The following is a 12,665-nucleotide window of genomic DNA, read 5'->3' on the forward strand; positions in this document are numbered from 1 at the left end:
AATGACATACACCTCACACCTGTCAAAATGGCTAACATTAACAACTCAGGCATCAACAGATGTTGGCAAGGATGTGGAGAAAGAGGATCTCTTTTGCATTGTTGGTGGGAATGCAAGCTGGTGCAGCCACTCTGGAAAACAGTATGGAGGTTCCTCAAAAATTAAAAATAGACCTACCTTATGACCCAGCAATTGCACTGCTAGGTATTTATCCAAGGGATACAGGTATGCTGTTTCGAAGGGACACATGCACCCCAATGTTTATAGCAGCACTATCAACAATAGCCAAAATATGGAAAGAGCCGAAATGTCCATCGATGGATGAGTGGATAAAGAAGATGTGGTATATATCTACAACGGAGTATTACTCAGCAATCAAAAGAATGAAATCTTGCCATTTGCAACTACATGGATGGAACTAGAGGGTAGTATGCTAAGTGAAACTAGTCAGTCAGAGAAAGACAAACATCATATTACTTCACTCATATGAGGACTTTAAGACACAGAACAGATGAACATAAGAGAAGGGAAGGAAAAATAATACAAAAACAGGGAGGGGACAAAACAGAAGAGACTCTTAAATATGGAGAACAAACAGAGGGTTACTGGAGGGGTTGTGGGAGGGGCTATGGGCTAAATTGGTAAGGGGCATTAAGGAATCTACCCCTGAATTCATTGTTGCAATATATGCTAACTTGGATGTAAATTAAAAAAATGATATTAAAAAGAAAGATTCAGTTTACTGATATGTACAACAAGGATTAATCTCAAAAATATTATGCTTTCAAAAGACCCCAGACACAAAAGTGTGTATACTGTATGATCCTAGTCAATGAAATTCTAGAACAGGCAAAATTCATCTACCGTGCAGAATGGAGGTCAGTGATTGCCTGGGGCTGGGATGGGTAGGGAGGAATTAACTACAAAGGGATAGGAAGGAACTTTGGGAACTTTCATTTGTGGATAATGAAAATGTTCTATATCTTTATTGGACTGATATTTGTGTAGGTACATGAGTCAAAACTCATGCGCATTTAATATAAGTGAAATTTATTGTATGTTATTCCTCAATAAAGTCTATTTAGAAAAATCAAAGCACCCTGAATAAAGTAGATACAGAATGTAACTGAGCCTTGTTTTCCTGGTCAGAGCTGGAAAAACATGGCATGGTTCCAAAGTGGCTTCCAGTCTCTTCTTATAGAACTTTTTGTTGTAATCTTTTAATCTGTTTACCAGAATCTAAAATGTTTTTATGCCCCACCTTTTTAAATTAGTTTTTTTAATGTTTATTTTTGAGAGACAGAGCATGAGCCAGGGAGGAGCAGATAGAGAGGGAGACACAGAATCTGAAGCAGGTTTTAGGCTCTGAGCTGTCAGCACAGAGCCTGACACGGGGCTCAAACTCATGAGGTGTGAGATCGAGACCTGAGCTAAAGTTGGATGCTCAACCGACTGAGCCACCCAGTTGCCCCTCTCAGTAATATATTACCTCATTCAGTGCTTCAACAATCCTGAGAATTCGGTACATCAATATTGCAATTTTACAGATGAGAAAACAGGAGCGCAGAAAGATATTGTACTTTGCTCAAAGTCACAAAACTATTTCATATTAGTCTTAGTAATTAAACCTGAGTAGAATGTGATAGTCTACACCCTAATCCATCATATGATAAAGAACGTTCTTTAAGGTATATGACTACTTTCATATAAATTTCATATAAATTTCAGAGCTCTCTATGTCAGTTAAGTTTTTCAGAAGCCAATGAAAGCATTTGGAAAGCTATCATATTCAAAAAGTTAACAAATGCTATTTCTTTGGCAAAATGATTAAATAATTGATCATGTGTGGTAGGTACGAAGCACAATATAAAAATTCAGGTGTGTACAAAATGCAATTTTATTTTTCTACTACTCGGTTGATTTTCTATATCAGCTTCCAAGTAGTCAGATTACAAAAATGTAATATTCATTAAATATACCTGTCACTGTGGTGGCTGACAGTTGGTGGGCATCTGGCCCTTGTGTTCCATTCTATATGTACCGGCATCTCCTGAGATTCGCTAAAAGATACATCATTCATTTTCCATGGATTTTTGTTCAAACAGGTCACTGCTAAGTCATTTGTCCCTCCTGTTCAAGAGGCCCCTTCGTGTGTACTCTCTAGGCTGCCTCTCATGTCTTTTTGGGTATGTGGGATCATTCTGCTGCTCCTCATCTTATAAGTCATAGGGACTTACAGGATGGGGGACTATCAGTAATCTCTCATTACTTCCTTGCTCCTCTTAGTTTCAGGGGATATTTATATTTCTCAGGTACTAACCTGGGGAGTGAGGAAAGTGTGTGTTGTCATAAGTTGAATAGAGAGATTTGTCCACTTAAATCCATTTTGTCTTTTTCCTGGACTAATATTGCAACCCCCTTTGCTGAAAGGTGTGACCGTGTAATTGAGTTCTAACCGATGGGATACATGAGCTGAAATAATGTGGGCCACTTCCAGTCCCCAAACCTTCCACCCATGCTCTTCTGTGTTCTTTCTCCCTCTGTTCTTATGACACTGACAGGAAAGGCCTTGGCAGCTGTAGACACATTGTACAAGCTGGATAGGGCCCTGCTTCCTAAATGAGAGTGGTAATCTGCAATGCCCACTAGGACTGCTATTGATCAAAAAATAAACTTTTGGGACATCTGTGTGGCTCAGTCATTTAAGGATCCGACTCTGGATTTTGGCTCAGGTCATGATCTCATGCTTCATGGGTTTGAGCCCTGTGTCAGGCTCTTTGCTGGCAAGTGAGGAGCCTGCTTTGGATTCTCTCTCTCTCCCTCTCTCTCTGCCCCTGCCCTGCTCATGCTCTCTTTCTGTCTCTCTCAAAATCAAATAAATAAATTTTTAAAAAAAGAATAAACTGGGGCACCTGAGTGGCTCAGTCAGTTAAGTGTCTGACTCTTGGTTTTGGCTCAGGTCATGATCTCACAACCCATGAGTTCGAGCCCCATGTTGGGCTCTGTGCTGGCAGTGTGGAGCCTATTTGGGATTCTCTCTCTCTGTCTCTCTCTCTCTGTCTCTCTCTCTAAGCTCCTCCCCAACTTGCACTGTTTCTGTCTCTCTTAAAAAAAAATGAATAAACTTGGGGTGCCTGGGTGGCTCAGTTGGTTGGGCATCCGACTTCAGCCCAGGTCATGATCGCACAGTCTGTGAGTTCGAGCCCCACGTTGGGCTCTGTGCTGACAGCTCAGAGCCTGGAGCCTACTTCAGATTCTGTGTCTCCCTCTCTCTCTGCCCCTCCCCTGTTCATGCTCTGTCTCTCTCTGTCTCAAAAATAAATATAAACATTTAAAAAAATTAAACAAAAAATTAATAAACTTAGGGGCACCTGGATGGCTCAGTTGGTTGGGCATCCGGCTTCGGCTCAGGTCATGATCTCACTGTTCATGGGTTTGAGTCCCGCATCAGGATCTCTGGGTCTCAGCATGGAGCTTGCTTCAGATTCTGTGTCTCCCTCTCTCTCTGCCCCTTCCCCCCCAAAAAAAATAAACATTAAAAAAAATTTTTTAATGAATAAACCTAAAAAAAAAGAAAAACTTCTGTTTTTGTCTAGCCATTACTAGATTAAGTCTGTTTCTTACCAAAGACTAGTATATCCTAATACACAGATCCATCTGATTAATATGCTACCAATTGTTTTCTGTTGCGTAAAACCAATGTCTCCATGGGGTGTTGGGGAAGAGAATACAGGTACTACTCATACTCCCATCCCTCAAACCTGCCTGGAATGTCTGAGTTGCCCCCTAAGTTCATTCAGGAGAGTAGCCATCTCCCTTTTCCTCCAGGACTCCCAGTATTTATCCACTTACTGCTTCTCCATATCACTCCCCTCCACCCCCCACCCCAGCTCCAGGAGGCTTTATTATTTCGGGGGCCAGGCAGAAAGTTTTGTGTCGCTCACCAAGTACTCCTTCAAAAAAACAAACATGTTGCAGAGATTGAAAGATCATTAATTGATTAAATATTTTGGAAACAAATAAGGAAATAAATAAGTAATGCTCTAGCTTATTGAGAGAATATAAAAAACAGCAAATGTGGGAGAATCTCTGTTAATATTTCCAAAAGTTACCCCATGACATGTGGGGTCTTCTATCAAGTAGATCACACACCTAAGAATTGCATTGTCTCTTAGGGTCTCAGTAACAAGCTTGCGTTCTACCCAAAATTTGGGGAACTGTGACTCTTGAAAATTATTAATTTTTGATAGTAAGGAATTTGGTAAATGAACTATTATATATGCCAGTCACTGTTCGAGGTATGAAAATCTTCAGAAGTAGAGGGGAGCCTGGGTGACTCAGTTGGTTAAGCGTTTGACTTTAGCTCAGTTCATGATCTCACAATTCATGGGTTTGAGCCCCATGTTGGGTTTTGTGCTGTCAGATCAGAGCCTGGAGCCTGCTTTGGATTCTGTGTCTCCCTGTCTCTCTCTGCCCCTCCCCACTTGTGCCCTGTTGCTCTCTCTATCTCTTTCAAAAATAAACATTATTTTTTTTTAAATCCTCAGAAGTACAAATACTTGTAGTGAACAGCCAACAATCTCTATTTTATTCCAAAATACAAATACCCCATGGAGGTATCCTCCCTCCTTCGAGCATGCCCCACACTGATATGGTCGACCAAGACAAAGACCATGGTAAGTTTTTTGCCATTCTTCACAGATGTTTTCATAAGTTCACTGAATGTGCACCTGGAAACATCTAGGTGTACTGATATGTGAAAAGATGAGTGTATTATTATTACTTGCATTGCTCCTAAAAATAGGACCCCTCAATCCAGTTCTTGACTAGAGACACATTTTCTTTTCTCCCCATCCTCTGTAGAAGTACTCAAGAAGTTTTGAGATAAAGGGCTCCGATAACTAAGAAAATTACCAACTGCCTCAAATTCTCTTAGGGCCTGCCTCTCCTTAAACTGAGTAAAGGAGCATACGTTCCAAACATACACTTGACATACACTTGGACAAACTATAGTTTGCTGATTAAATATGCAGAGCAAATTTTAACACTGGTCCCAGGTGATATGTTGGGTGTTAGGTTTCCTAAAATAATTTTTTTTTACCGGTTTCTCAGTCGTGATTCTATCTTGGTATTAAACATCAATCCATATTGTGCAAATTCTCACCCCAGCTGGCTAAGCTAAGAGAGCGAGAAATGAAAATCAGATCTGATTCTCATGTTATAAATATGAAAATTGTTACTTGATTATGGAACACTGGACAACTGAGGGACAGGGGATTTTTAGGTTTCTGGGGAACTTCCTTCTTCCAAGAACAACTTGGTTTGCATGGGTTGGGATATTTTGAGGTTATGAGCTATGGGTTAAAATAAAAGCTTGGGGCTCACAAGTCTGGTAAAACCATAAAGTTCTGTTTTCAATGGAATTTCTGGCAATACCAAGATTTATACTGCTTTTACCTGAAACCATGATGAGAGAAGTCAAGTTTGCAAATGGGAAGAGAAAAGAAAAAATAAACAAATAGCACTTATTTATTACATAACCAAGCAGGCAGGCAATCACCCTGGTTCCAGGTCTGCCCAGAACTTAAGCAGGAATTGGAGAAAGGTTCAGTGAGCCACTACTATTGCCTTAGCCAGTTTTTCCCCAAAGGTTTGGGCATTTCCATCCCATTGTCCCGAGGGAGGGCATAGGGGTAAGTCTGCATATTTGTGGACAATATGGCCATGGTTGGGAAATACTGTTGTGAGAACTTGCTGGTTACAACAGCCCATGTGCAACTTCACCATATTCAGTTAAATTAATCCCTGTCTCCCCTCTCACTTCTTTTTTTTTTTTGCCTTTTTAAATAACTTTCTTTCCATCCTACTCCCATGTGGCTCAAGCCTCCTTTTTTTTTTTTTTTAATTAATTTAATACCTTTATGGTTTATCACTGAAAAACTCATTCTCAGTTTGGAAAGATGGATGAAAGGCATTTTCCCCTATTTCTTCCACTACAAAGGTTCTGAACAGTGGAAAGAAGAAGACAAACTGGCTAAGGACTATGGACACAAGGAATGATACTATGGTGAGATCCCTGGGTTTTCTTTCTGCTTCATATATCCCAGACTTGTAACTGAAAAAGCCAGTAAGCAGGAAATGCTACTGGGCATAGACAATTGAGCCTCAGCAAGTCCATTTTTCTCTACCCAAAGGAGCAGGAAAGGGGCATTTTAGACAATAACAACTCAACACCAAACAAACACAGGAAAATCTGCCATCTCCGTGCCAACCCCACCCCTCTGGGTCAACACAGGCTGAGTGAAAAGTCTAGACTTACACCCTGACCCTGCTGTAGAGGTGGCCCTCCAGGCTCCACACTTGGTAGTGTTGGAGAATACTGAGTGAGGAGGAGGGAACTCCATCTTCTTACAGCATTAATGAATTCTACCCTACTCTGCAGGTGTCTGTGAACTCTGGACTTCTACACCCACACTGTGGTAATAAAGGATCGTTCCCCCTCTATGCTTCAGGGGAGAGTCGGAACTCTTACCACTGCTCAGAGGTAATGAAACCACCTCTATTCCTGCCCCACATGTCAGTGGAGGCCACACAGGAAACAAACAGCAGGCATTCTAGACAAGGGGAGTATCAGCAAAGGTTTAGTGGAAAGCCTGAATTTTCACCTTAACTCAGAGGTATTGAAGTACCCCTCAGCAACCCACTCCCTATGGGTCAACCCACTCCAACTATGGGGTCAATAGAGGGCTGGCAGGAAACCCATATTTCTACCTTCTCCTAGAAGTAATGAAGAGATGCTCACATTTCTTGCCGGTGTTACAAGAGGCTAAAAAAAAAAAGATTTATATAAGACCCAGTTTTATAACATAATATTGACAATGTCCAGGATATAATCACAAATCACTCATTCATACTAAGAACCAAGAAAATCTCAACTCAAATGGTAAGACAGTCAATAGATACTAATAACAAGATGCCACAGATGTTAGAATTATCTGGCAAAAAGAATTTAGTATCATTCTTACTTAACAGATTTAGTGTAAGCATTAGTTTTTAGTGAAGTGTGAAGCTCAATTAAAATAAGTCTAATGAAACATAATTCACATGAAATGAAATGTATTTGTAAAAACGGTCACTCACTTATCAACAATCATAAAGAAGTTAATGACAGCATTTAATGATGGCATTTTACAAAATAAGACTAGAATACAGGTTAAAAAATTAAGAATTAGGACAATAAAGAATCCATGTTTTACTTCATCTACACAAATTATTACCAAATCATTGTCAACTGAGTTATATGGATTGGGGTTTATTTGTCCATAAACATTTACTTACATGATCTCCTTCACCATGCTTCCAAACTTTGCTTTTACATACCATAATCATTTGGAAGTGTCTAATTGCTTATAAATTAGAATTATTCAAATACAGTCAAACATAATTATGAATACTAATTTTTGAGAATGGAACCTAGTGAAGATGTATTATTAGTCAGGGCTCTCCAGAGAAACAAAATCAATAGGATTGATCTATCAGTCTATCCACCCATCTATTATATATATATATATATATATATATATATATATATATATACAGAGAGAGAGAGAGAGAGAGAGAGAGAGAGAGAGAGAGAGAGATTGATTTGTTATGAAGAATTGGCTCACATGATTATGGAGACTAAAAATCCCACCATCTGCTGTCTGTAGGCTGGAGACCCAGGAAAACTGATGATGTAGTTCGGTCAGAGTCCAAAGGCTTGAGAACCAGGGCAACCTGTGGTGTAAGTCAGAGGGCAGGGGAAAATCCATGTCTGAGTTCGGTCAGGCAGAAGGGGCAAATTCTCCCTTCCTCCACCTATTTTGTTCTATTCAATGTGGGATGATGCACATCCACTTTGGGGAAGACACGCTGCTCTACGGAATCTACCAATTCAAATGCTAATGTCAACTGGACTCTCTTTCACAGGCACACCCAGAAATAATGTTTAACCAAATATCTTGGCAAGTTCCAGTCATAATGATACACAACACAAAAGACAAGTAGGCCATCAGACTTTAAGTTAAATAATTCATTTTCTATTTGTTCCGAACTACTTTACCTCCTTAAAAAAGTTCTCAGTATCTAGTTCCTTGAAAAACAAACCCCAAATTATTTTACTGAATTTGATAGTCTTTAAGATACCATTTCACTACAAGTAGTATTTCTTCTTTCTTTTTATAGTCAAATTTTATTGAGTCCTTATTTATGAGATAATGTCATGATTCAGAAGCAATACAAGGCTTTTTATAGATTGTTTTTCCCTCCAAGATAAGACTATAAAAGTTCTTATAAACCTCTCCACTCTTAAAAGCAAGATTTGGCAGACCCTGCTAGGATTTCAAAACCATTGGATAGCTTCAATTGTGTGGTCATTTGTTTTAACATGGTATCTTTCACCTGGTTTTTAATCTCAGGAGAAAAAAAAATACAGATGACTCAATTTTTCATTTAATTAAATATAAAAAAATAAATTTCTCTCTCTCCACTTTTACTAGATTTATTTGGAGTTTTGTAAATCTCAGGGATGGGTACTATTAGGAAAAAGAAGGAGGATATTCAACTTGAATATAAAATGAAAGAAGAAGGAGGGAAGGAAGGAAAGAAGGCAAGGAGGGAGAAAGGAAGGAAATTCTTCTGTTATGCAGCAGCTCTAACATGTTACCATATTTGTAAGAAATTTTTTCTTGTCTTCTAAAACAAATAAAACCATCTGACTGAACGATCTAACTGTGAATAAAGTTCTTGAAAACTGCCCAAAACACAGAAAATGGAACTTTTTATCCTGGACTCCATAGTATTATAGAGTTTTCTCTGGTAGAGTACACTGATTATAATTCTTTCCAAATTAGCAAACCACAAAAATGTAGGAAGCAGAAAATTACTTGCAAGCAAAATGAAACCAGTTTTTACAGTAATTAAAAGATGAGGAGTTTGGGGAAATTAATTTAAAGAGGGAGAATCTACTTAATTAGATAACAACACTATTATAGAAATTTTACAGAAACCAGCATGTGGTAGGCAGCCCACGCTCAATTCTCTGGTATCTGAGACATCCACCCTTCCAGCTACACAGTTTAGAAGGAAATATGAGATGCAAACACTTTAGCTTTACCCATGCTGTATTTCCTTCTGCTTAAATTATAAATGACGGTGTGCAAAACTGGGAAACATGGTAGTGATGTTTGGAATCTCTTAAACCTTTATAAATTGACTTTGAGATAAGATTAATCCTTATGTTAATAGGTAAACTGGAACTCTTAGCACAAAAATAAAGAACTATATAAACATTCTTCTGATTTTTAGGATTCAGTCGTATTTCAGGGTAACATCTCAGGAAATAGCAAACCTTTGCTCCAACTGAGTTCTCTGATTGGTACTCCCGCCACCTCAAAACAAACTCTGGACAATAAGGATTCAGAACATTACAAGGCTAGGATGAAATGCCAGGATTTCCAGAGAAAGGCCTAGGGGGTGGCAGCTGCCTGAAGTTCTAATAATGTTCGGATCCACTTGGGCAAGAGTTAGTTTTTCTACAGATGATATCTAGAATCTGTTATTTTATAGTAAATTCCAATAGTCACAGAGAGTTATGAAGGGTAAATTGTTCATTGGCCCACCTGTTGAGCACCGCCATGTCACTTCGACAGCTTGTAAGAATCATTTCTGAAAGCTGCATTGGAACAATTTTATGGGAGTTAAATGACATTAGAAAAAGCAAAGTCGAAGCAGAAATCCGTATGGAACTGCTTTTACACACTACTTTACAGTTTACAATGTGTTGTATATGCAACCTTAGCTGATGGCCTGTGTATTCCCCTCCAATCATGCTGGATGGAATACAATTCCCTGTCTAGATGAATCAGCAGTACATAAAAATCAGCTTGGCCTTAAGCATGCAAATACAATCTGAATTCAATTTTTAAGAAACCACAGATTTTCCCCTTAGGGAATGGACTGTTTGTGGGCAGGCTGTCTCTTTTATAAGAAAACTATTCTCCAAGAAAGCATTTTCACAGATGAAAACTAAGAATTCCAGTATTTTCATTGCATAAATGTACCTGAATATTTCAAAGGAATAGTCCAAAGCCTGAACATGAACTGTTTTCTTGTTTTTGCAGTTTAAACACTTGCATGAAGCCTTATGCAAAATTCTACTCAAGCACTGATTTCCCTTGTTTGAGAAATCAATGGATTCCAGGTCTTTAAAAATCCTTTGCTTTCACTTAGGAAACTGAAAGCAATCTCACTTGCCTTGTGCCACTTATCAGTTGATTACCTCTTATTTCCAAATCTACCCTCCTTTGCCTTACTTATGATATTGGAGATGGGCCCTGTAAACATATCCCTTTCTCAGGTAACACAATGTTCAATGTTGTCAGCAGATGGTTGGAGAGAACCCAGCAGATGGTTGGAGAAAAACCAGGCTTTGTTCCAGTGTGTTTTTCTCTGCTTGCTCCTGTGGTACACAACAACCAGCAGTGCATAAGTCACCCAGCAGCGCCCCCTCCCCACCAGTGGGTTCTACTGAATGGCATTCCCTGTGGGCGACCTCCTTTGGCATTTCAGAGGGCAGCTTCCCAGCAAATTCCATGAAGCAATACTTCCCTATGGACAGTTTTCCAAGCACCTGGAAGGCGGCTTTCTGGCAATTTCAGCTGCCAATGTACCCCAGAGAACTTCATAATCCAGTGGGTCTTGGCCATAGCCATAAGCACTCCATTGTAGGGGAGGAGTACCTCCTCCAGATTTCTTCCTCTGGACTTTGCCTCTCAGGCTTAGAGGTAATGGCTTCCCCTGTATCTATTCTTCTATTCTTCTTTAGTTTTTTTTCTGAGGCAAGTAATCTAGATTGGTTGCAGTTATTAATTCTATATATTAAACTTTGTTACAATTATGTGATTCCTATCTGCTTATTGGACCCTGAATGACGACCCAGTTTTTAACTCAATAGTATCTCCCAATATGAGTACAGTTTTGTACTCTTGTACTTGTACAATTTTGGAAACTGTTTAGTTTCCAAAAAAAAATTATGGACTAATAACGTACAAAATCTAAAACACTATCTTAAGAAAACATGATCCCACAGTTATTAAGTAGACATTCTTTTTAAAGTATCCACTTACTGCCAACATAAATATACCACTTAATAGAATAAATATCATCAAACTAATTTGTTGATCTTTGCCATTGGAAAGAAAATTTCATTGAGTGGGAAATGCTGCTGAAACATCTGCACAGGTATTGATCAGTTAAAAAGCCAAACAAAATGAGATCAACTCTGTACTTTTAAAAAGAAGTAGATTTGTTTATGTTATTTTATATAATTTAAAATACCTCTGAACCTGACAGAATGGAACCCTGCCAATGCTCTTGCTAATTGTAGACATTTTAAAGCACATGCAGCAAAGGAACTGGGATAATATTTAGAGATATTAAGGACAACTTTTGCCTTTAGCCAAATAAATATGTAGGTTAACATTTCTTCTCATAACTCCCCCATTAAGAGGTACCCTCCCTTCCTCTCCTCCAGGTGAAGAATACCATCAAGATGTCAGAACTTAGTTTTGTAACTTACTGTGGATTTAAGGCTATTATTTAGTTGCAAGCAACAGAAACTTCCAATGTCCAACTTAAGCAAGTATGAAATATATTTTAATTTTGGGGTAGCAGCTTACAATATTAGCAGGAAGTCAGGCTATGGAAAGAGTGAGGGTCAGTCTCAGGAAAGGCTTGGAACAAGAGCTTCTCTGGATGCTTCCAGGCAGCAAGCATCCTGTCAAGGATACCTGTGAGAGGAAATGAGGTCTGAACACTCTTCTGACCTTAAGTCTCTCTACTCAAAAGTCAAAGTCCTCGGAATGGAAGCCCAGTTTCTCCAGCTAGTCATCTGCCCATTCCTTGTTTAAAAGAGAGAGCATTGTGATTTTCCTGTCTCACCAAAATGACACAAATTGGGAGAGTTAGTTAACTCAGTGGAAATTAGGATATTAGCTGAAGTAAAATGAAAAAATACTGTAAGCCCAAAAATCTTTTTTCACTATGTACGCCATTAAGGTTAAGTCTCTCATTCCTTAAGCACCACAGCTAATAGATAGGTGATAGATGAAATACACTCTGACAGCAACTGACTCCAATAGTTGGCAGTCTAGTTAATTTAGTTTCTTGTGGACTATCTATGTGTTAAAAGAGGAAGATGATAACTCCAAAAAACCTTGAAGAGACAAACCTACTTTGCATTTCCTCATGCATGTTCCATCAAGCCAAAAATATCAGAGAAGATAATATAGCATCCATGGCTTCTGTCTTCTCCAAGAAGGAGCTCCATAAAGGAGCTCCAGTGACCATGTAACTTTTTTCATTGTCCGTAGGACTCACTCAAAAAAGATGCTCCAATAATCATGAAGAATCTCTGAGTATATTAGTTTCCTGTGACCACTGTAACAAGTTATCACAAACTTGGTGGCTTCAAACAACAGAAATTTATTCTTTTACATTGCTGGGGGCCAGAAGAACAATGTCAGGTTCTCTGGGCTGAAATCAAGGTATTGGCAAGTCTGTGCTTCCTCTAGCTCTTGAGGAGAATCCATTCCTTGTCTCTTCCAGCTGTTGGTGGTTGCTGGTAT

General features: G+C 38.9%; 1 protein-coding gene across 1 annotated transcript in view; it reads right to left on the bottom strand.

The window, feature by feature from the left end:
* LOC121036484 (60S ribosomal protein L9-like) overlaps window positions 1–9,676 on the bottom strand; it is a 60,563-nt gene extending 50,887 nt beyond the window's left edge. The window contains exon 1 of the mRNA XM_040485016.1: window positions 9,660–9,676. Coding sequence (XP_040340950.1) covers window positions 9,660–9,676 — 17 coding nt within the window. The remainder of the gene's footprint in view (window positions 1–9,659) is intronic.
* Window positions 9,677–12,665: the final 2,989 nt, after the last annotated feature.

This window comes from Herpailurus yagouaroundi, unplaced genomic scaffold, assembly GCF_014898765.1.
Source record: "Herpailurus yagouaroundi ecotype Mexico unplaced genomic scaffold, PumYag 162, whole genome shotgun sequence".
NCBI lineage: Eukaryota > Metazoa > Chordata > Mammalia > Carnivora > Felidae > Herpailurus > Herpailurus yagouaroundi.